The sequence below is a fragment of the Phoenix dactylifera genome, chromosome 9 (genome assembly GCF_051530095.1).
Source record: "Phoenix dactylifera cultivar Ajwa chromosome 9, Ajwa_hap1_PhDact_Kaust_v1.1, whole genome shotgun sequence".
NCBI classification, from domain to species: Eukaryota; Viridiplantae; Streptophyta; class Magnoliopsida; order Arecales; family Arecaceae; genus Phoenix; species Phoenix dactylifera.
Window position 1 is genome coordinate 31,972,478 of NC_143198.1, and position 22,605 is coordinate 31,995,082.

Consider the following 22,605-nt stretch of genomic DNA (forward strand, 5'->3'; position numbering starts at 1 on the left):
TCTTTTTCTTTTTCTATTTTTCTTAGAAAAGTTTTTGCTTTAGTTTTAATTTTCAACCTGATACGCATTTTTTAAAGTTCTCTATACAATTTGGGAATCAAAATACATTATTTTTAGCATGATATGCGCGTGCTTTCATTTCTTGTTTTGCGAAGATTTTTCAATTCTAGAAATCTATCTGCAAACTGCTTGGCCATACAGAGATTTCATACAGAGGATGATCTATATTACAAAATTTACTTTGAAACCAAAAATCATATCTTTTAAAAATCAATTGTCTGTGCATCAATATTCTAAAAATATTTTGTTTTAATGGCTTGATATAATATCTTGCATTATTTATGATATGAAAGCATATGAGTCTATTGAATTTTGGTACGCACATATTTTATAGTTTGCAGATCATGATCTACGTTATTAACTTTTCAATTTTCATGACCTATAATATTGTCTGCCACACTAATATTATTGCAAGTGTTGATGATTGTGCTCATTTGATGCATGGTATGAGCCTTTTTCATGCCATCGCGGTGCCGCTATCACAAGATTTGTATAGAACCCCAAAGCAGAAAACAACAAAGATCTTGATTCACCGGAAAAAAAAGGTTTTTCACTCTCAGAATGTTACCGTCTCCTTCAGCCTGTTTTCATGCCATCACCCTACCACGGACACAGTGTATGAATAGATCCATCAAGCAAATTAACGTAGATCCTGGTCTTGCTCGTAAGAGTGAATGTTATACTTTGCTCCCCCACACAGATTAACATCACAAGCTATAATTCCAAGAGATAGACGAGAGATTAAAAGATACAGGTTCTCCGACACACTGCAAAGTTTCAACTACATTTGTAGCCAAGTTGCGCCACTGCTGCAAGTGATGCTACAATGTCAAGTTCGGCATCCCAAAAAAGTAACAGAATCATTCAATAGTTTGGGAACACAAGCAAAAGCTCATCAGTTAAAAGGGTCATAATAAGATCCAACCATCAAATGGCTGTGCAAACACAAGATACATGAAGATTAAGCATACGAACAGAAGGATGAGGGAGTATGCACAATACTGGCATGGTAGAAGGTAACAGGTCTCGTAGCATCATGTTACATTTTGTGGGACATGTCATTTATAAACTATTGTTGTTAAACAAAGGTCGTCTTGCCACCTCGCTCTTGCTTCTTTACCTGCAAAGACGTGTGATATATTCAACCAGCCATATTAGTATTAATTTGAATTTAATTAGTACTAGTATAATTGCATCTAAAACATAATCCAGGATCCAGGATGCCAGGCTTACCACTCTAAACAACGCCCGAAGATTGGCTACCCCAACTGGGCATTCTCCCTTCTCATCATAGTCCGCAAACTCTTCTCCAGATAGATCCACTTCGAATGGAGTGCCACTTGTCTAGGGAACATGATGCCACCTCAATCCTAAGTTTCAGAATATGTGACACAGCAAGTAGCAACTTACATCTATACATATTTTACTTGCACAAAACTGTAAACTCATGCACATCCCGATCATTCATCCATTTTATGGAACATAGGGGATTTGCATGACCAAGCAACAGTCACTTGTAGAGAACCCATAAAGCAAAACTTAAAGGAGATAAATTTATGCACACCATGTTATTGAGCAAAGCAGCTCACGCACATATGAAATTCATGGGGCTGTAGCAATAGTTAGGGTCTTACGAATGATGAAACATGATTACTCACATAGTAACACCAAGATTACATATACCAAAATTCTACATGGACACCACACATGGAGACAATTACGGTACCATCAGAAAGGTATCATTACCAACAACAAAAATGTTGACATGAACAGGTGAGGCCGGCAACAAAAATGTCATGTCCTTGAGTCAACCAGCACCAAGCTATTGGATATACTCTTCAAAATTGAGAACCCCTTTTTCCATGCTATTATTTGACAAATGACAGATGTAATTAACCATTTCAAGGGATCTGAATTAAGAAAAAGGGAAGATAAAATTTGATGAAGAGAACAAGGGCAAGTAAGAAAAGAAGAACATGAAACTGGGACAAATCTTATTTACTTCCAAAATGACACATTAAAAGGAGGCATGCCAAAACATCCATCTCTTATCAATTCAAGAGAAAAAAAATTCTCCATTTTAGAGGACTCAATGTTTCTGCATGTTAGGACACTCACATGGCAAAATTTTGTTAATTAGCTTTTAACTTCTGATGGAACTGATGAAAAACTATAAGCTTCTAAAGAAAACAAATGTCAACCTGCGGAAAGAGTTGGGCAATAAGACGTTAGCAGTTATTATATCACTAAGCTCTCTCATGTAAGTTACAAAATAAATCTATATTCTATGCTTTATTATCTTACCTTTGATGCCTCACTGTGGGATGCTAAAGTGTTCCAGGTCAAGACTATAATTTGGCAAAGCAACCAACCAAATTAACTGCACTTGGCTGGACAGCCCATAATTTATTTTGTCTATCAAACTTGGTTGCTAATGCCATCGCTCCACAATGACCATCAAGGACTTGAATTGAAGATACTGACAACAGTCCATTTCCTATTCTTGTTCATTTTGTCCCCATAAAAATAAATTCAGGACAAGAGACCTTCAAAAAATGAGAGAACTCTTAGACATGCATCACTTATTTTTCATTTCATCAACATGCCAGCCCAATCATAACCTTCAGATCAAATTTCTTTGCAAGCCCAAACAAAATTAATTAACCACACTCAGGGAGCAAGATGAATTTCTTTCAAAAGCCTCAAAAACCATTCCATGTTTCTCAAAAGCAAGATTTTGAAGCAAGAGCTACGAAACAAGTACAAGTTAAAAGCAATACCAAATTGGTAATGCACAGGGACTGCAAAAGCTACAAATGGCAGATACTTACAGATTCAGCTTTCCATCCATCACTAAAAGAGAAATCAACAGGTTCAAAGCCTCTGCAATCAAAAACCATCAATCCAGTGACCTGTTCACGCTGACTAAGTTCAAGAGTCAATGGTTGACCCTGCCCAGGAATCATCTGAATTGATCCTTCCCTCCCACATAGCTTGCACTAGAAAATCAGATATGGTAGTGTTAGTAACTCTAAAATTTGACCAGCAAAATGTATAAAACACGCCTACATCAATTACGCCTTTTGAATGCCCCTTTTGAGATAGTTATGTTTTGAAATTATGTTTCAAACAAAGATATGTAACACATAAAATTTACATATGACTAGCCACTAGCATTTTCATAAGTTATCATCAGTAAATCTGAACAAATCATTTACGATCAGAAAAAGCCTGGGGCCCACCCCTGGTACCAAAGAAAAAACTCAATTGCCACATGGCATGCTGGTATTGGTGTTTCACAGCATAATCCCACCGTGTATTGCACCGACCCTGCAAATTACACCAATAACTCGTAACATATGGCATTGGGCTTTTTTAGGTACCACAAATGGCAACATAGCAAAACTCTATTATCAGGATTTGTAAGCTATAAGTTCAAGAATAACCTTTTGCCTATTTTTAAATGTTCTCACAATATGCACCAAATGCATCTAGATGAAAAAAGAAAACAGCAAGAAAATGCAGATAAAAACTCAGTACTGGGTCAGAGGTATTCAAATAGAAGGTCGAATATTAGTAAAAAAGGGTATCGACAAATATTCCACTCATTGTTTCAAAAATTAAAATCACGTTGACCCTCCATTAGTCTTTTCTTTCATTCACTCTCTGTTGCTTCTAAGCAAAATGTGTTTCCTTTTAACATAAGATTACAAAATTGTCAATAACATTTACAAAATTATGTCATGATGGCCCAATTAGTTCTATCCTCAAACAGCTATTGGGTAAAAGTTTATTTAGTGGTAGTCAAGGAAAAGATGACAAGACACCACTCATTCTTTTATTCCCTTCAAGTATAAAGATTTTCAGTGAAATGTGGAAACAGCAAATCCTGTCATCGAATTGAAGTTTGGTATATTGAGTGTCTCTAAAAGTATCACCTTGGATAAATCTGATAGGTTAATTATTTATATATTGATTCTGTTTTTGAATAGTAATGGGTTATCATAACTGCATCTACAATAATAGCACTTAATACAAACACAGGATACTTGCGAGCTTCTTATTGATGGGTTCATCTCTGATGGTGAGGGGAAAATATAGCTATGGTGATGGGAAGATTCGTGACTTGCAAGTTTTCTTGCCAATCTGATGATGTTTGGCAACAACCGTTGTGCATGAAAGATCGAACATAGTCATAAACATGGTACCTGACAATGGTACTTGAAATATTAAGCACTCCAATTAAAGTTACCATCGCCAAACTTTCTATTTATGCATTCAATTTCAAAATATCAGCCATATAACCCAATCTAAAGAGTACCGACAATAATATGGGAGAAGGCTTTGTTTAGGGTATTGGTTTGGACAGATGTAGTAGGGACCTGTCACACATGATAGCAGATAGCAAGAAATAATTTTTGTTGATGGTGTATGTGAGTGCTAGGATGAACTTTAATGTACCACGGTATGGAAGGTGTCAAATGCTCTCATGGTCAGTGAAACTAGTTATGAAACAAGGTTCAGGTATCTGAAGTGAATAGGTGATTAAATTTCTAAAATAATATCCATTTGACTCAAACTGAATTCTGAGATGAATACCTGCTTGGGTAATTAGAGTGTGCGCAAAAGGAGAGGGGACATAGGAACAAAATTTCCATAACAAAATGTAGATTAAAATGAGGAGGTGAGTCAGCTTCTAGTTACATCGAAGAGAGCATAGAAGGGAGATTCGCATAGCAGCCTATATTATGTGTTATTTGATAAAATGGAGAACAATGGTACTTCACTAAAAAGAATATGGGATCATCATGCTCCACTCAAAATCTTGGCATTCATTTAAGCATTCTAGGAGGATGTTTAATTGCAGTTAGGGTGTGGAGGGGGAAACATTTATCTCGTCTGCACTTTTAACTATAGCTATTAAATGTAACTTTATGTCATCTTACAAACTCTACCTTTTTTCACTGACATGACAAAATAGATCCTTATATCATGGCAAGCATCTCATCCTATTTAATATATGAATCTACATATTACAAAAACTTACATATGGGAAGTGTTAAATCTTTTACTACTGCTATAATCTCTTTATGCAGTGGGGTAAGCCTGTGGGCTTCTTGCTTTAAGGATTTTATTCAGCCTTCATGACGATCGCCTTTCTTCATTGATATCTTATCAATATCAAAACGGTGACCCTGTTTTCTACCCTCCTTTGTTTCTTAGAGGCACAATTTGACAACATGACAAATGAGGTTACAAGTAAAAAAAAAAAAGTCTTAATAAAGGTGAATAACATAAGGGGTCAAATTGCAAGAGCAAGGGAGGGCGCTATAGAGAAAACATCTTAACAGAGAAGAAGGTTAAAAGTAAGATGGGAGGGAAAAGTGAAATAAATTCCATAAAAAAAGTAATCACGTCTCAAAGGCCATCACTCTACAAAAGAAAAAAAGGTATATGCTATAATCCAGAACATAAATTAATGAAAGTATCACGAGACAATCCATAATTGCAGGTTCCAAATCCTTTGTAAGTTTTCCCCTCAATAAACTCATCTGCTAGCTTCCAGATTGCAAGCCTTCCACCACATTATACTTTTGCTCAAACTCAAACTCAAAACGAGGAAAACCAATTTTAGACCTTGAAATGACATCAATTAAGTGTATTCTGAGGAATGAATCCACTTTCAAAAGTAAAATTGAAATGAGCGGTAATCATATCCAGTAATTAAAGTAACGCAGAAATAAAGTTTTGAGGTAGATATCAGAATGATATACATGGAAATGAGTTAATGCAAACAAAACCCTAGTTCATAGATCATTAACAACCCCATCAGCAGATGCCAGAATCACCTCGAGTAATTAGAAAGTTAAACTTAGATGGAGGGGCTTATCTTGAATGAAAAATTATGGATCGAAGAAAAGCTATAACATGAACGACCCAAGAACAGAGCAAGCAAAACAATCAAACAAGAACTAGCAAGAAAACCATAACAAAAACAAAGGGAAGACAAAAGAATGAGAAAAAGTGGGCAAACAAAGAACGATCCGGCATCAAGAAACGAGGATGAACTACCTTCTGCACGAGATTGGCAGTTCCCCTTCCACTGGGTAGAGGGACCGATTCCGACATCGTCACGCACGTCTTCTTCTGGCTGATCTCCCCGCAGTTCTCGCATTTCACCTGGACGAACCCAAATTCCATCAAGAACCCTCAAAAGAACCGAGCAAAACCCTAGAATCCAACCAAGAAAGCCAAAGATCGTTGCGAAAAACCAGCGATAGATGAAGAAAGACCTTGAAGTAGTAAGGGTAGTTGGGATCGTCGCAGCCGCCGCGGGGCTGGAAGTTGGTGAGGTTATCGAGCTCCGCCGTAAAGTACAGCATGTAGAACACCATCTTCTCCTCGGCGAGAAAGAACGAGAGAGCGATCGGCGATTAGGGTTCCACTTTGGAGGGAAAAGAACAGCGAGTGAGATTTCTTGCGAGGAAAGACGGAGAGGGTGGGGGTGAGGGGATTCCGGTCGGGATCTGCGCGTGTATAAAGGGAGGAGGTGTGAAATGCAAACCGGAATGAATAAAATGAAATGGAACGCAAATCTTGCAGCCTCTCCCAACGAGGCGCAACGAGTCGCGACATAGAGTTGCAACTTATAAGGCCCGAGTAATTTTAAATAGGCCCGGCCCATGATAGACCAACTGAAGGCCTTGCATCAGGGTTTCCTTTTCCTTCACCATTGTTTATATCTCAATTGTTGGCACAAGTTATTTTTTTTTTTTTTTTTGCTAAAAGTTGGCACAAGTTATTGTCCACCTTTATTGCCACTTGAAAGCGTCTCAAACTTAAAAATAATAATTCAAAGCAAATTAACATGCTATTTATATTTAAAAATTAATTTGTCATCGATCAATGGTAGAAAATGGTCCCAGATGTCAGATCGATTAAGATCTAATTATACAAGAGACCATGCATGCATATTTTTTTATTGGAATTAACTTTCTGAAGTAAGTTGTCTAAACGAATGGAAGTTAGTTATGCAAGTAACAACCAGAACCCACCAAGAAAAAAGTTATAACGTAAAAAAATTTAAATTTTGAAAAATAAAACCAATCTCATCTCCTATATATTAAGTATTTCAAAAAATTTTGAACTCTTTTCTTGTTAGTCCCACATACCGAAAGCAAATCTTCTTGCTTAAATAAATTTTTTTTTTCTGAAAGCACACTTGGCCCGGCCGTGCAAAAACATCGCATACCTCAAAATTATCACATTCTTCGTCATCATATCAACATGTCTTGATTCAGACAAATATTTTTTTAAGCAATGTTATCCATAAGTGATGCTAATGTTCATTGTAAGAGTTGATGGTCACTCCATCAACTCTTACATTTGTGGCATGAAAACTCCTCAAATTTGCAGGAGGCACTCCTCGCATGGTACTTCCGGCTATTTGTGGTCGGTGGGTGGTACTTCCGAATATTTTCACATCACTCCAAAATGTTAAAACCTGAATTGGTGGTAGTTGCAAGTTACAACTTCCTAAGATCCTCCTTTAACGACCGCGTCTACGAAGCTCTTTCGACGAGGTGAGATGTGGTAACAGAGTCCGGACCTCTTTTTCAACGAAAAAAACTCATACTTCAATTAGTATGGCGATTTTTTTAAAAAAATATTATATTTATATTTTAGTGTATAAAATTTATAATATTTATCTTTTAGAACTAAAAAAAAAAATTTATATACAGATTAATAGCTGATTTAAAATTATTATAACAAAATGAGCTTCATACATTGTATATATTTTTTAAAAAAATCGAAGCTCAAAAATAAAACTACTTAAGATAAAAGATGGCCTTCTACCATATAATTTGAAAGTTATTTGGAGTTTTAAAGAGTTTTGAAGTCCCCCAATAGCAGTTGTCGTTGTTTCGCTCCCGAGCACAGCTGTAACTAATAAATTTAACCATTGCAATCTGTCACACTGTTAGGGGTGGCAAAATATGACCCGATCCGCCAATCCGACCCGTGTTCGACCCGCCATAAACAGGTTTGGGTTTGGCCTAAACAGGTTCGGATCGTAAACAGGTCGACCCGTTTAACCTGTTTATTAATTGGATCAAATACGGGTTTTAGATGTCTGACCCGTTTAAACCGTTTAACCCGTTTAACTGTTGGGCAGGTTAAACAGGTCTAAACAGGTTAAACGGGTTAAACAGATTAGACAGGTCTAAACAGGTTAAACGGGTCTAAACAGGTTAAACAGGTCGGGTTGGGCAGGTTAAACAGGTTGGGTTGGACAGATTAAACAGGTCTAAACAGATTAAACGGGTCAGGTTGGGCAAACAGGTTAAACAGGTCGGGTCGGATTGGGTAAACAGATTATCTGTTTATTAAACAGGTTAAACGGGTCGGGTCGGGTTACCTGTTTAATAAACAGGTCAGGTTTAGATTTGTAATTCCTGACCCGTTTAATAAACAGGTCGGATTCAGATTTATAGTTTTCTGATCCGATCTGTATTTGACCCGATCTGTTTATGCCTGATCCGATCCGATTGCCACCCCCTACAGATTGTACGTTGGCTCATATCATCATTGCTTTCCAGCTTTGGTGCAATTGCCACTCAAGAATGGTACGAAAACTCCTTAAAGTCGTAGAAGGCACTCCTCGCATGGTACTTCCGGCTATCTCTGGTCTGCGGTTGGTACTTTCGAATATTTTCACATCACCCCAAAATGTTAAAATCATAGTTACGACTTCCTAAGATCCTTAACGCTGACGAGGTGAGATATGGTAACTGGGCCGGGACCTCTATTTCAGCAGTAAAAGAAAAAAAAACACTCATCCTTCAATTAGTATAATATTTTTTTAAAAAAATATAATATTTATATTTTAGTGCATAAGATTTGCTATATTTATATTTTAGAGCTAAAAAATTTTTTCATGTGCAAGTTGATGGCTGATTTAAAATTGCTGTAACAAAATAGGCTCCATATGCTATTTTTTTTTTTTAGAAATAGAAGTTCAAAAACAAAGTAGTTAAGATAGCCTTCTACCATATAGCCCAGAGGTTGTTCGTAAGTCAAAAGGATTTTGAAATCCTTCGATGATTTTGCTTGGGGATGATTGATATTGTTTTTCTACTCATGAGCACAATAGTAAAAAGGAAGCTTGATCATTACAATTTATGCATGCCTTTAAAAGATTCTAATATCTTTCTATATTCTGATATATGTCCTTATATATGCATCTATAACAATAAATATTACAAACTAGTTTTCGATAAAATAAGATATAATGGTACTTGTTATAAATAAAGAAAAATAAAGTAGCATAATTCCATAATTAGTAAAAGAACTTTTATAACTCTTTTTGTTATCTAATTGTCGAATTTATTTTTTTCTTAAGCAATATTTTGTAGAAAACATTGAGCAACAGATAGTAGACTAATCTAAATGTTAAAACAAGTTGAAATAGACAAAAATAAAATTAGATTTTTTTTTGTATATGAAATTGCATTAATAACTTCGCAAAGTTACTATTTAGATGTGTATACTTATAAATATTTTTTTTGTATGTCTAACCATCAAAAGTATTTTGGTTGTTTTAAATTTTAAACGGCTAATTTCTCAACGGTGTTAAAAAATGTAGGTGCATATATAAGAAAAAGAAAAAAATTAAAAGTATACATGCAAAATAAATATTATATATATATATAAATGTAAATATCAATTTTGTGACGATATTTACCTAAATTTTAACATTTAGGAGGTTGCTAATAAAGAAAAACTTTCTATAATTCATGTAACTTTATCGCTGGTAGCCGATTCTCCTGTACTTCGAAGAGAAAAGGAAGGTACAGTCCGCTTCTATGTTGTCATAGCAAGGATCCTCTGTGCATCAAATAACGTGTGCACCGTGCATGACATAGCTGCTTGATGGCTGTTGATCTTTTGACGATGATCATCCATAGCTGCACATACGAGTTTATTTGACGGCTCTTTTTTTTTATGAAAGCTATCCAGGATTGCTCTTTTTTTTTTTTTTTTTTGGCTAATAAAAAAGGATAAGGAGAGGAAGGAACAAGCTCACCTCTGCGTAGCAACCTTCAATGGGCCCTCGCCCCGCTAGGAGAATGTTTGATGCGGACAGAAATGGCCGTGTGTTGGGCACCCGACCGATTTTACTCATGTCTTCCCCATCCATGGGTCCGGCTCAGCTACCTCTCTGGACTCTGGCTCGAGTCCCAAGTGTGAGTACGTCACATCTGGCACCATCCCGGCTACCAGCCTCATGTCCAAGCAGTGGCCAAAGCCATATTTTAATCGTCACCGCAGTGACTCGAATATGGGACCATGAGGTTAGAATTCCCGCCCAGTACCATTAGGCTACCACCTTGGTGGCGAGGATTGCTCTTTTCAATTATATGCGCATATCTCGAATAAAGCAATTCTTTGCCGTTCCTTTCAGCTCAGAGCATTCGATCAAGAACGTACGACGGAAAAAAAAAGAAGAAAAGACAAACTGAGAGAGAACGTATCAAGAAAAGAACCGATCATACTATTCATTCCATTTTCTCCATGAAAGCAGACATTCTACTATCTTTCTACAGAGATCCACAGCCGGAAACCCTGAAACGACGACCTCTCCACAAGTTCCAAGAATAGAAGCAGAAGATGACGGAAACTCTAACCCTGAGAACAAGATCGCTCGATCAAGAACAAGGCATAGATGAAGCCAAAGACTCTTCAAGAAGAGATGAGATGATCAGCTAACGTACCGAATAAGTCCAACCGACTCAGGTCCGGTGGCCGAGCATCTCGAAGCACTTGAGGCCGATCTCGAAGCAGAGGAAGGCGTCCCGGGTGGCGTACATGATGTGCTCGTTGTCCACCACGCGCTCTGGCTTCTTCCCCACCTTCATTCCATCGAGAACCAGCTCCGCCAGCTCCTCCAGTCCCGGCCCCTTGATCACGATCCGCCCCCTGACCAGCTTCGCCTTCCACACCTGCTCCTTCCCGAAGGCCCTCGCCGCGAGCGTCCGGAGCTCCACAGGGTGCGCGACGTGGATCCCCCACTCCGCCGCGAGCCGCTCGGCGTCCAGCTTGGCCCCGATCCCAACGACGGCGAGGTTGCGGTCGCCGAGGAAGTCGTTGAGGCCCTTGGGGGTGTGGAAGCCGCAGTAGCGGTCGTCGTGGTAGATGAGGCAGTGGGAGCCGCCGAGGCAGAGGGCGATGGCGCGGATGGGGTTGTTGGGCCTCCCCGAGGGGGTCCGCCGGCTCCAGCGTGGGGGGCGTGGGAGGGCGCGGAAGACGGCGAGGCCGGCGACGAGGGGCCCGCGGCGCTTCCGGTAGTTGCGGTCGATGTAGCGGAGCCACTTCTTGACGATGAAGTGGTAGTCGCTGATGGTGGTCTCGATGATGCGGTCGCCAATGCGGACGACACCGATCTCGTAGTAGCTTTTGGAGCCGCTCGAGCAGTACGGTTTGCTTCTCTCCTCCTCCTCCCCCTCCTTCTGGATGCTCATCTCCACCTCACCGTTCATGGCGACTTGACTTACCTCGCAAGAATCTCTTCCACGCACTGACCCAGAGAGAGAAAGAGAGAGAGAGAGAGAGAGAGAGAGAGAGAGAGAGAGAGAGAGAGAGAGAGAGAGAGAGAGAGAGAGAGACGGGAGGGGGAGAGTGGGAGGGGGGAGAGAGAGAGAGAGAGATGGGGAGGGGGGGAGTGGGAGGGGAGAGAGAGAGAGAGAGAGAGACGGGGAGGGGGCTGGAAGAGCCCCTCTCTCTCTCTCTTGCGTCCATTTATGGAGGTGGGAGGATGGGGTTCTTGATGGATTGATGGAAGGGTCACAAGATCGAACGTGAGGCGGTGACAGCTGTACAATCTAAAGATATGGTTGGGTTCGTTTGTTGATCGGATGGCTGAGGAGAGTCTTGCTCTCCTAGGCCGTGATTTGGACGGTTAAGATTTATCATGAGTCCAAAAGGATGGGCAACTCGGAAAAAAGTGTTCTAGTGAAGAGGCCAAGTGAGAAAGAGGAATTTCTGCACATGGCCAACCATCTGCCGTTCACTAGTGCATGAAATTTCGTGCTTGAGATGATGACTGCGTCAAGATTTGTAAACGCATGAGAATTACCCGGGTGGCGCCTACACGAGTCATGATCTACGTTGATCACCCACCATTGAATGATAGGGTCGAAATTCTATCAATAGCATGCGAAGCAGAAAAAGGCTCAGAGCGTTACAGTATTGTATAAATGATTTATATTAAGTTCTCTCAATTATTTAATGGTTTCTTTAAATATAATATAATGACTGTTATGTTAACAACTAATTAATTCTGATAGTAAATTAATACCTTTATTTAATTGATTGACATCTTGTTCCAAGAATTAGGTATTATTTATGAATCGACAGAGAAATTTGATTTTTTTGAAAAAATAGTTTCATTGGACAATTGGAGAAAGTATAAAAAGCTTTGCTTCTATTATATAACAATTATTATGAAAAAGACAATAACTAATAACGATTGTTAGTTAAATTTCCATTAAATACGTTATTGTATTGTAAAATATTAAAAGAGGGTCTTTTTGAGAAGCCATGTAACTAGTTATTCAATACAGAAATACTGATAATACCATGCAACCACTGAAAATCGAACAAAATTTTACCGACGGATGAAGACATCATTGGAAAGAATCCTAGGCTTAGTACAGGTAGCAGTGACCTGTAAACATTAGTTCGAATTTCGATGGACCGCATGAAGCTAGAACTGCATTCAGATTTAGATTCATTTCTCAGCTGGTTGACAAGGTTATCTGCAACCTTGAGGATGATTTTCCCATAGTCATGAACAAGCTGTCTCGCCATGAAATATGGAATCCACATGAGAAAAGCTGTTGTAAACCCCAATATGTACACTCTTACAAACCAAAGCTTGTATTTAAAATCGATTCTCCAAAACAATATCATACAGAATTCTGCTCAGCACAACAACTAGAAAAGAAACGCCACAAAACGTTGATTTTTTGTAGATGTCAGAAGATCATATTTACATGTAAACAACTTCAGATCAGACACTAGAAACCTATTTATATTATACCAAATACTGAACCATGGCCAGGGAACATCATCAGGCACCAAGATGACATCAGTTGTGCCCACAGCTACATCCACGTAAAGCTTGGGAAGCGCACACCAGGAGATATATACCAATTACAATTCATGTTGCTGTCTCTCTTCCTGTATAGACTTGAAAATACGTGCTGCTGTTTCTGTTGCGGATCTGGCATTGTGAGGCACAACCTTAATCACACGAGCCTGATTGCCCCTGCCCCTGAACTGTGAGGGTCGAGTTGGACCGTCTGTCGCTGGGGCCATACGAAAGAGAGGCAATGCATCTGTTCCTTCTTGTTCTTTCTCACAAGGACTGCTTGCTGTACTCCCTTGTAACTCACTGTCTTTAGACGCCTGAAACCTCAAAAGACAGCCTGAAAATGCTTCACTCTTTGGATGTAGCATGTCATTTGAGCTCCACGACTGCCGGTCAATTTGGACATTAGGCTTTGAGCCAGGCAGTGGGCTTACTTGTTTGTCAGCTGAGGATGAAATATCCGGGTTCGCAACAGGAAGGCCGTAAGGAGTCGGAAAGTAGTTTGGAGCAATAGCAGGAGCTCCGGAGAGAACACCCATATTTTGAGGCTGATGAGATGCTGGAACACCATAAGCTGGGTTCAAGAAATCTCCAGCTACTGGTGGTAGACTCAAAGGCGTGCAGCTTCCATATACAGGGGCCATGAAACCACCAGTTGGAGGGCAAGGTCCGGTATAAGGCTTATAAACAAGTCCTTCTGAAGGTGACATAACAGGGACCAACCATTGGTTTGAAGGCGGATGGAAACACCAGGCACTTGGTTTGTTCTCAGGAGCCATGGACATAGGTGGGGAGGGCCCAGAGTACGGTCCATTTCTTGGAACCTGATCATGAGGACCTCGGTTAACTCTATCTTCATGAGATGGAAGAGGTGGAGCTCCTCCAGGGTTCTCTAGCAGACACTCTGCATTTTGGTTTGGTTTCTGGGAGCCAACTTTGAGTTTAACAGCCTGCAGTTGAGACTTTCTGTTTCCTTGAGGTGGCAGATTCTTACTTGGTACTTCCACTGAAGATTTGTTTAAGTAAGGATTGCCTTCAAGAAGCAGATGTGGTGATCCTGCAATCAACTTTTGAACCTGTTTGAGGTCAGATTTTGAGATCAGTCACCGCTATGAGGCTAGCCTCATGTTCTATGCACATGATAAAGTGTTTTCTAGTTATTTGGATGGTTTTGAGGGTGACTAACCTTTATTAATCTATGCAACTCAAAAACTTGTACTGCAAAAACTCTCTGTTGACTGCAAGAAATTAAGAACAAGCACAGATTTTAAAAAAAACCAAGAGAGAAGCCAGCAACGATGATAAGCAAATAGCATCCGAAATATAAATGCGAGAAAGTTGACAATCAATTAATCAGCAGGATGACAAAGTTTTAGCAAGTGTTTCTTTATGATATTTATCAACTATTTACTAATTGAAAAATAAAATATGACTAACTAAGCACTACAGCAGCATTATGTGGGACTAAGAAAAAGCATGCCCTTAGCATTCATCAGGATTATATGATACACTAGATTGAATGTGTGTCAAGTAGATGGGCTTACTCAGAAATTTGAATGTGGAGGTCCAAAGAACTAAATATATATTTTATAGCATGCCAACTGAATATGATACATGAAGTTTATATATGTGACCGTGTTACAATATGACTTTTTGGTCTATAATCTTGCCATAGAGAAGAACTAATTTCCCAACATCATTCCTTATCAACATCTCTCTTTAACTAGAGTTTTTTCCATTTGAGACTTCTGGAGGGTTCCTCCCTAGCTGAATGTCACCAGTTAACCTCCTTTACGTGATACGGTTATAGCATGCCACTCTCTTGCCCCTAGTTGCCTTGATTATGAACACAGCACCTAGAGTTGACATCAATAGTTGTTTGAGATGAAAGATAGCAGGTAAAAGGCAGCAACAAACACCTAAAAGTTATGAATCTATTTATAGCCAGGATAAGATGGATGACATCTGATGAAAGTGGGCAACAATAAGATGCAAAACAAACGAGGAGCAAGACAGAGCAGCATCTCAAATAATCAGAACATTGGGCGACAAAGAGGGTGAAACATGTAAGAGTTGGAGGCTTATAGCTGAAAGGACAATGCAATAGTGTTCTATGTAGGACTAGAACAGAAAGAAGGACTAACATAAATGAAGCATCACAAGAGGTAGTAATTTGATACATGGAAGAGGTAGTGTTCTTACTGCAAGTATATTTTATCACCCCTACGTCCAAATTGGGTGATCTTGGGTATTGGAAAGCTCCGGAACAAGACTTGCAATTGCTACTTTATCATAACAGGCCTACTATTGATCAGTAATGGATCAATTTTGTATCTGAATGCCATCAAAATAGATGATTTATCATTGTCATGGTCATTCATGCATTATCATATCAAATAGGTTCAGAAAGACAGCTTGTAAAAGAAGATTTTTCTGATGGATTGAACAGGGTTCTACAACCAATCTGTTGTGGCTTAGGCTATTTGGCAAGCACTCAAGAGAGACTATCCAAATCCGGGGTTGAGGGGAGTGAAAGAGTGGACTTTCCTCCCTAGACAAAAGGAAATTCTCAAAGGAGACATTAACAGATCAGAAAGGTCTGTCAACAACTCTCTATGATAATCAGGTAGAAGACTTAGTCATAATAGGATAATCATACTTGATTCTTGCCAATATTCATACTGACTTGCATGCAACTGATTACATATGTAACAATAGATGTTCAAGCATTTCTCAACTGGTAGAAAACACCAACCAGTACAATAAGGAAAGCAGGAAAACATTATAGATTGTAACAATGCAAATGGTAGACAATGCAAACAACTAGAAATAGCATGGTGCTTACTTGACAATAGCACTTCTCGCTTTCCAGAAGTGCTTTGGACCAATTACTCCAACAACATCATATGGAGATATCTCCAAGCCCGAAATAGAGTCCACCATCGAAGCTTCAGATGCTTCATCGTTGTTCTCTCCATCTCTCATTTCCAATGTGTCATTTTCATTATCACAGCCTTTTTCATTGCACTTGTCAGCCATACTTGAAGTCCTATAGCTGTTCCCAAGCGATGGTTTGGGCGCTGATTCAATTCTTGCCATTGAAGCATCCCAATTTTCTACTGAGTTGATGTCATTCAAGCTCCTCGGTCCATCTATAACACCATTCCCACAAGATTCTTGACAAAATCCTGTTCTTCCATGGAGTGACTTGTCAAAAACATTTATATTATTAGTGTGATGTCTATCTGAAGGCACTTTGGCAATGTTTGATGGCTCTCCCGATGCCTGGTGAGGTACAGACCTTTCCTTGAGTTCTTTGATCTCTAAAGTTTCTTTAGGCTTTTTATCACCACGGTTTCTATCAAAATTTCTCGAAGTATGGCTTTGTTCCAGGGGCTCATCATTAGCATTTGGGTGTTGAAGTGAAGAATTGAATGTAGTAGAGGTGTTCTTCAGTGGACTCTTGGAAAAGTGAGTTAATTTTTCTGGCCCCATTGCAGGCGCATCAATATCACCAATTCCTGACCGAACAAAGGTAGGAACCCTAAAATCATCCTCGTCATCCAACTTCTCAGAAGAATTCTTTGCCTTGGTGTCATGTTGATGTAGTGAACTACATTCAGCAACTGGTCCTGTAGCATTCAAAGTTCTGTTACTCATATTCTTTATGGATCTTTGCTCAAATTCCATCCTTGCGGCATTGAGATTCATTCCATCAGAGGAATGGGAGTTAACTCTCTCAGATGAATGAACAGGTGTATGAGCGGGCATGTAGAATGGAGAGTAAACACTCCTCTCTTGCCCGCACCCCTACAGCCAGTAGTACACTTGATTAATCAACTAATACTAATGTAAGATAAGAAATGGAATGACATCTAGCTTTTTCTAAATCAAGTGTATGTTTTTCTTTCAGAAAGAATACATTTCTCAGGCTAACAAAGTATATCTAATCCAGATTGCTATAGAGAAAAGGCTTGCGGCATGAGTTAAAAAGACCATAAAGAAGACCAAAGATGGTGTTTAACATTGTATGCACATCCTCATTAGGACAAGCCACCAAAGTGCCAGTCAAACATGTCTTAATGAAAAGCATAAAAAAATGAATCAGGGAACCTGAAATGGGGTGAAGAAGCACGTAATTGATGGTTGTTTGGAGGAAATCCTTTACGTCAAAGTGACAAGTTAAAAGTAGAATTTGGTCATATTTGATGGTAAGAAAGTAAAGGCATTAACTTCTTTATTGCTGCTTTAGAGAGGTTGAAGCATGAAAAGCAGTTAACATCCTAGAACTCATCCCAAGATGGCCTTGGACTTCTATTTGTTGATCTTATGGTGCTAAAATAGACTAATAAACTACATCTACGAGCTGAGATGTAGAGGCAACATGCTTCTCTGGAGGTAAGAATATTTCTTTCCACTGGTTCAGAAATAGATAGGCCGGCATAATAATTTGTCAAAACAAGAACCTATTACCAAGAAAATGTAGGATGATGAGATTTAAAACAATGAAAAATGAAAAAACTATTAAAAAAATTGCTAGGCTTTTTCCCAAAGTAATGACAATTAAGATTCAGAAAATTGCTTCAAAGTGACAGAACACTTGACATAGAATGTATAATAAAAGGTCTCCTTCAGTGTGGTGATGCATGTGGGTTGCTATAAAAATTTTAACATTGGAATGAGAATGTAAGAATGACAAATGTGGAAAACATCAGGAGGAGAACAGATGACATTGTACAACAACTTAAGCCCATGTAGAAGCTGAAGAATTTGCAAATAACTGATTGCTGATCAACGTAAAAGGTTAACCTTCCTATTTATCGGCTTTTAGAAGAAAATAAAACTTCCAATTCATTTAGGAGATTAACCCTTCAACCTCATCAGTGTTTCCATTTTTGGGGTCAACAGTACACTGCTTTATGTACTAGTTTTCCAGCTTAATGACTATGATAGCATGCCGACTTTACTTCAAAATTCTAAAATTTTTTAACCACAGTCGGACCCTTGTTTCGTTCGAAACAGAAGAACCAGCCGCGGCCTCGACTGTCGCGGCCTTCCGCTAGCGTCCGCCACCACGCGTTCTACCTCCCTCCCCCACTCGCTCTCTCTTTTCTTCTCCTTCTCCGGCTTCGGCAACTATCTCGTTTTTACAGCCGGAACTATACTGGTGGCTCCCGCCTGATTCGGGACGGTTCCGCCGACCTTGCAATAACATAATCCTTGATGGGTCCATACCTTCTTAATTATTATAGTACTTTATAAAGAAGAAAGAACAACTAACCAGAAGATATTTCATCGCCTACATAAAATAAATAGAACAATAAATTACATGCATTAATTAAACAGTCACTTAACCACAAAAATATGAGACAAATACCAGAATTTAATATACTTGTTAATTCTTCTAAAAAGTAAAGAAAGTTATTTGAATGCACAAGTCAATAAAAAGCTTCAAAAGTAATATTTTTGAACAATTAAAGTTCGATAGCTAAATAATATATATTCATAATACAAAATGCATATTTAATGAATTATGCATAATGCCAATTTCAGCCTAAAACTGTCAAAACCAGACAAACAAAGAACCCATATAATAATAAAATACTTCAAAATGTTGTTGATCATTTTTCTCGGATTCTTTCATTTTTTTTCCTTTTTTCAATTTTTTTTTGATTTTTTCTTAAATTTTTTTAAATTTTTTGACGAAACTCCAAAACTTGGAGTGAAAATTCTGAAACTGCCAAAGCTACCAAAACCAAAACTCTAGAAACCCAGTCGAAACCAGAATCAAAACCAAGTTTTCGAACCTTGAGCCAGAGAAGACAATCCAATCAAATGTTCCTTAAGCTGCATGATTTTGTTGTATGAAGCACTTCTACAAGAAATGTTATGTCATTGTCTTGTTGGTATGGAGAAAAAAGATGCCGGCATTCATTTTTCCATGGATGAACATCATTGTAGACTCACTTCAAGCTAGGTGTTCAACCATAGAGGAAGCTGCAATAGTAGTTATGATGCTCTTCACTAACAAATTTTACTTGTAAGTAATGAATTTGCAGTCAATGATTTATTTTTGAATATTGAGGATTATGAGTTTGGTATTTATGTTTGGATTTAGACGCTTTGAACCACTATTGGTTATATTTAATGGATAATGAAATTGGATTCCTATTTATTCTATTATTTTTGAGATGGATTCGGAGGCTAAATATAATATCAGCTTCGTATTATCGTGGGTTGTGCCCTCCAATAGCACGGCCATGTCATGCTCCGGATCTAGGGCGTGACAGTTATGATGCTCTTCCCTAACAAATTTTACTTGTAAGCAACTGTTATAATCAATAGAGTTATCTCAGAACGCATGCATTAACCACCACTACAGGTGCCTAATAACATAACTCTGAATCATTTTAATATATCCTCATTATGCTATGTGTTTGATAACCAATGTAACAATATTATATCATTAGGTTTTCCATAAGAAGCTTGCTAACATGAGGAATTGAAGAATGATTGAAATACAAAGATTTTCGGGATGTAATAGGCAATTATGTTTTATGGTCTGGCCACTCAACCAAAGCACTGAAATGCTATATGTGGATAAGCATAAGCCATAGCAAACATCACACTACCATCACGAGTAGCAAAACACAAACACTGCAAACCCATGAAACCAATTTGACACTCATCAAGAGTCTCTTATATGATCAATCACTACTTGCCCCTCGAACTCATTAAATTCGAACCGCTTCTCTTATGACAGCATGATAAAAAAGCAGTTCCAAGCACTTGATTGAGATTGAACTAGATTAGGAGCTTATGTGACAATGAACTGACCTGACTCAAAGAAGCCGAAGACACCAAGGTGCTGGCATTGCGAGGACAAGGAGGCAGTGCAGAAGCTGTTGAATTGAACCTCTGTGAAGGTATGCTGAGCCGCTCGTAAAGTGCCATCTTATTCCTCGGAGGTGCTCTGGGACCTCCTTTATCTGTATCGTTCACATGGAGCCTTGGGAACAGAGGGCCCATATTCTTATCGTCCGGATTTCCCCCTTTCATCTCTCTCACATTCACCGACTTACCACAAGATCGCATCAGAAAACCCTAAAATCCGACGAAACTCGAAGAGATACTTCCCAACTCCAAACTCCCGGAAATGGAAACAGGAAAACAGGAATTGTCACCTCTGGCATTCCCTCACAGCTGATTCTCAAGCAGCTTCTTCTAGCTGAACCCAAAATAACCTCAAACTCCGATCGTCACAACTGAGAAAAAGGGTTTCTTCCAAACTGCACAAAGAAAAAGGATGCTAAGCTATTGAACCGAAACCCATGAGAAATAAAACGAATTCTTCCTTGCAACTTTCAAACTATAGTTTGAAAAAAAAAAAATCCAAACCTCTTATCACCGGTAGCACAGTGAATCCCAGATAGAAAAATCACACCAGAAGTCGAACACTTTCACAGTGAATCCCAGGTAGAAAACCCAATTTTTCACCGAACTCTGAAGAAAGTCCTTCCGACTTCACACTTAGGCGGAACAGAAAAAAAAAGGATTTCCAAAGCTTCATCACCGACAGTAAAAGAATCACGACAAAAACCGGAGGTTGGACATTCTTACACAGACCCCAGGTAGGAAAATCCAAACTTTTCGCCGAAATCGAGGCCAAATCTGAAGAAAATCCTCCCGACTTCAACCTAAAGCCAAGGGGTAATAAAACTCCAAACCTCCGATCACCCATGGCACAAGATTGCAACAGCAAAAGCTCTTACGGTGGTCCCCCATAGAAAATCCTATCCTTTGGCCGAAATCGAAACGAAATCCACGGAATACACCTCCGGGAGAACAACTCAGCTGCCAAAGTCCAATCTTTCCAGGAAAGCAGCGACGGATCCCGCACGGCACGCAATACTCTCGGATCAAAACCCTCCGCGAATCCGATCGCCGTCGAGAATTGGGCGTGAGGAGGCCCGGAGGCGAGAAGGGGAAGTCGGTGGGAATCGATGCAAGGAAGAGAAATATCTGGAAGAGAGGAGAGCCAGTAGGAGGGCCGAGAAAGATAGATTCGGCAAAGGGAAAGGGATGCCACCGAGGATTCCCACCTCTAGGGTCTACGAAAAAGGACCCGAAAAAAGTGCTGAGAAGGGTGGGCCCGTGCGGGTGACGTAAGGTTGGTGTGAGGGTTTTTCTTAAGGAAAATATATATAGATTTTTCTTAAGATTGCGTTTGAATGCCGAATACCTAATCTCAGTAAATGGATTTAATCATTGGTAACCACTCATAAGTCAATTGACCATTGGTTAATGTTATTTGCTATTTGGTTTATATTTTTGGAGTTAGTAGGATAAATATTAAAGAAGTAATAAAAGTATATAGGGAAGAGAGTTCTGGTGGCTAACTTTATCATCTTTCAGTTTAAAGTTAACCAAGTTAACCTACTTTTTAGAAATAACGTTATCTGGGCTCTTGGTTTGCTAATCAAACTATTAGCCACCCACAACCAACAACAGATAAGCATCACCTTGGTAGGACCTTAGGATGCCAACAGTCTGACTCATCGAACTTCATATATTGTTTCGACTTGACCATTGGATATAAACTATCTAAAATGTTATGTATGCTAGCAAAGTAAACAAAACCGGATTTATGATTTATTTGACATAACCCCTCATGGCCTTAATTGTTTTTTGAATGGTTGAATTCTGTTCCAAAAAATCTTTGATCTAGCTAAATTGAATATCGAAACTCAATTTACCCAACTCTGACCTATCCCAGCATAATTGCTGGCGGTAATGACCTAAAATAGATATAACTTTGCTAAAATATGGTATGATTATGAGTAGAATTAGCTCAAATAGACTTATCAAATTTAAGTATGCACGACTCTTTGCCTCACTGCAAATTGGACCTGTTAACTGGATCTTGAGATTTGGCTACAAAATTAACATCCCTGTATACACCTATATCAGATGCAATTAAGTTTATAAGTAAAATTTAAAAAAATCATTATATCTAGATTCTAAGGTAAAATTTGGCACCACGATCCATTAGATGTGTAGATCTTTACCTTGTAGTTACTTACCTTGCACTTTTGATGGGATAGGTTACTATATATATGTCTATCTTTCTTGCATTAAAAAAGAAAAATCCTAGTTCAACCAGCCACATAACACTTAGGTTATTCTCCAATTGGAAGACAACATGTTAGGTAAGATCCTACCTCTCTTGTTGTGGTCTACTTACATGGCTTGAGAGCCTCACTTTACTTCCCCAATTATGTTAATCTTGGCGCAACACGAATCTTGTGCGATACGAATCATCGATTTGAATGTCCCACCATGCGCTTTTATCGTTGCTTTAGATCTCCAATATCCCTTTTCCCCTTCCCTAG

At 38.9% G+C, this 22,605-nt stretch overlaps 3 protein-coding genes across 6 annotated transcripts; all 3 read right to left on the minus strand.

Moving 5' to 3' along the window:
* Window positions 1-930: 930 nt before the first annotated feature.
* Window positions 931-6,681, minus strand: LOC103719370 (uncharacterized). Its single transcript, XM_008808582.6, has 5 exons — window positions 6,354-6,681; window positions 6,133-6,240; window positions 2,892-3,059; window positions 1,294-1,404; window positions 931-1,180 (listed from the first exon to the last, which is right to left on the minus strand). Exons 1-5 carry the CDS (start codon window positions 6,453-6,455, stop codon window positions 1,139-1,141), a joined length of 531 nt encoding a protein of 176 aa, XP_008806804.4. The 5' UTR covers window positions 6,456-6,681; the 3' UTR covers window positions 931-1,138.
* Window positions 6,682-10,610: 3,929 nt separating this feature from the next.
* On the minus strand, window positions 10,611-12,152 carry LOC103719379 (uncharacterized). The gene is made up of 2 exons (XM_008808593.6): window positions 10,836-12,152; window positions 10,611-10,749 (listed from the first exon to the last, which is right to left on the minus strand). The coding sequence occupies exon 1, from the start codon at window positions 11,598-11,600 to the stop codon at window positions 10,854-10,856; it is 747 nt and encodes a 248-aa protein (XP_008806815.2). The 5' UTR covers window positions 11,601-12,152; the 3' UTR covers window positions 10,611-10,749; window positions 10,836-10,853.
* Window positions 12,153-12,974: 822 nt separating this feature from the next.
* LOC103719387 (protein HEADING DATE 3B-like) lies at window positions 12,975-21,313 on the minus strand. 4 transcript variants are annotated; one of them, XM_089925613.1, is made up of 7 exons: window positions 20,612-21,302; window positions 20,433-20,502; window positions 20,051-20,360; window positions 18,495-18,512; window positions 16,059-17,023; window positions 14,400-14,451; window positions 12,975-14,289 (listed from the first exon to the last, which is right to left on the minus strand). In XM_089925613.1, exons 3-7 carry the CDS (start codon window positions 20,306-20,308, stop codon window positions 13,276-13,278), a joined length of 2,307 nt encoding a protein of 768 aa, XP_089781739.1. In that variant the 5' UTR covers window positions 20,309-20,360; window positions 20,433-20,502; window positions 20,612-21,302; the 3' UTR covers window positions 12,975-13,275. The 4 variants fall into 4 exon arrangements, with proteins under 4 accessions (XP_089781739.1, XP_089781740.1, XP_088561168.1 ...); XM_089925614.1 differs by lacking the exon at window positions 18,495-18,512 and having other exon boundaries at window positions 20,612-21,308; XM_088705042.2 differs by having other exon boundaries at window positions 20,051-20,502.
* Window positions 21,314-22,605: the final 1,292 nt, after the last annotated feature.

What these genes read in the sequence shown, in the direction of transcription:
- LOC103719379 (XM_008808593.6), bottom strand. Translation starts at nt 11,600, where the DNA reads ATGAACGGTGAGGTGGAGATGAGCATCCAGAAGGAGGGGGAGGAGGAG.
- LOC103719387 (XM_089925613.1), bottom strand. Translation starts at nt 20,308, where the DNA reads ATGCGATCTTGTGGTAAGTCGGTGAATGTGAGAGAGATGAAAGGGGGA. An exon ending in GCGAGAAGTGCTATTGTCAA is followed by an intron (nt 14,452 to 16,058) that starts GTAAGCACCATG and finishes AATTTCTTGCAG; the next exon opens with TCAACAGAGAGTTTTTGCAG. An exon ending in AGTTGCATAGATTAATAAAG is followed by an intron (nt 14,290 to 14,399) that starts GTTAGTCACCCT and finishes GACCTCAAACAG; the next exon opens with GTTCAAAAGTTGATTGCAGG.
- LOC103719370 (XM_008808582.6), bottom strand. Translation starts at nt 6,455, where the DNA reads ATGGTGTTCTACATGCTGTACTTTACGGCGGAGCTCGATAACCTCACC. An exon ending in CTGCCAATCTCGTGCAGAAG is followed by an intron (nt 3,060 to 6,132) that starts GTAGTTCATCCT and finishes CTGATTTTCTAG; the next exon opens with TGCAAGCTATGTGGGAGGGA. An exon ending in ATGGATGGAAAGCTGAATCT is followed by an intron (nt 1,405 to 2,891) that starts GTAAGTATCTGC and finishes CATGTTCCCTAG; the next exon opens with ACAAGTGGCACTCCATTCGA.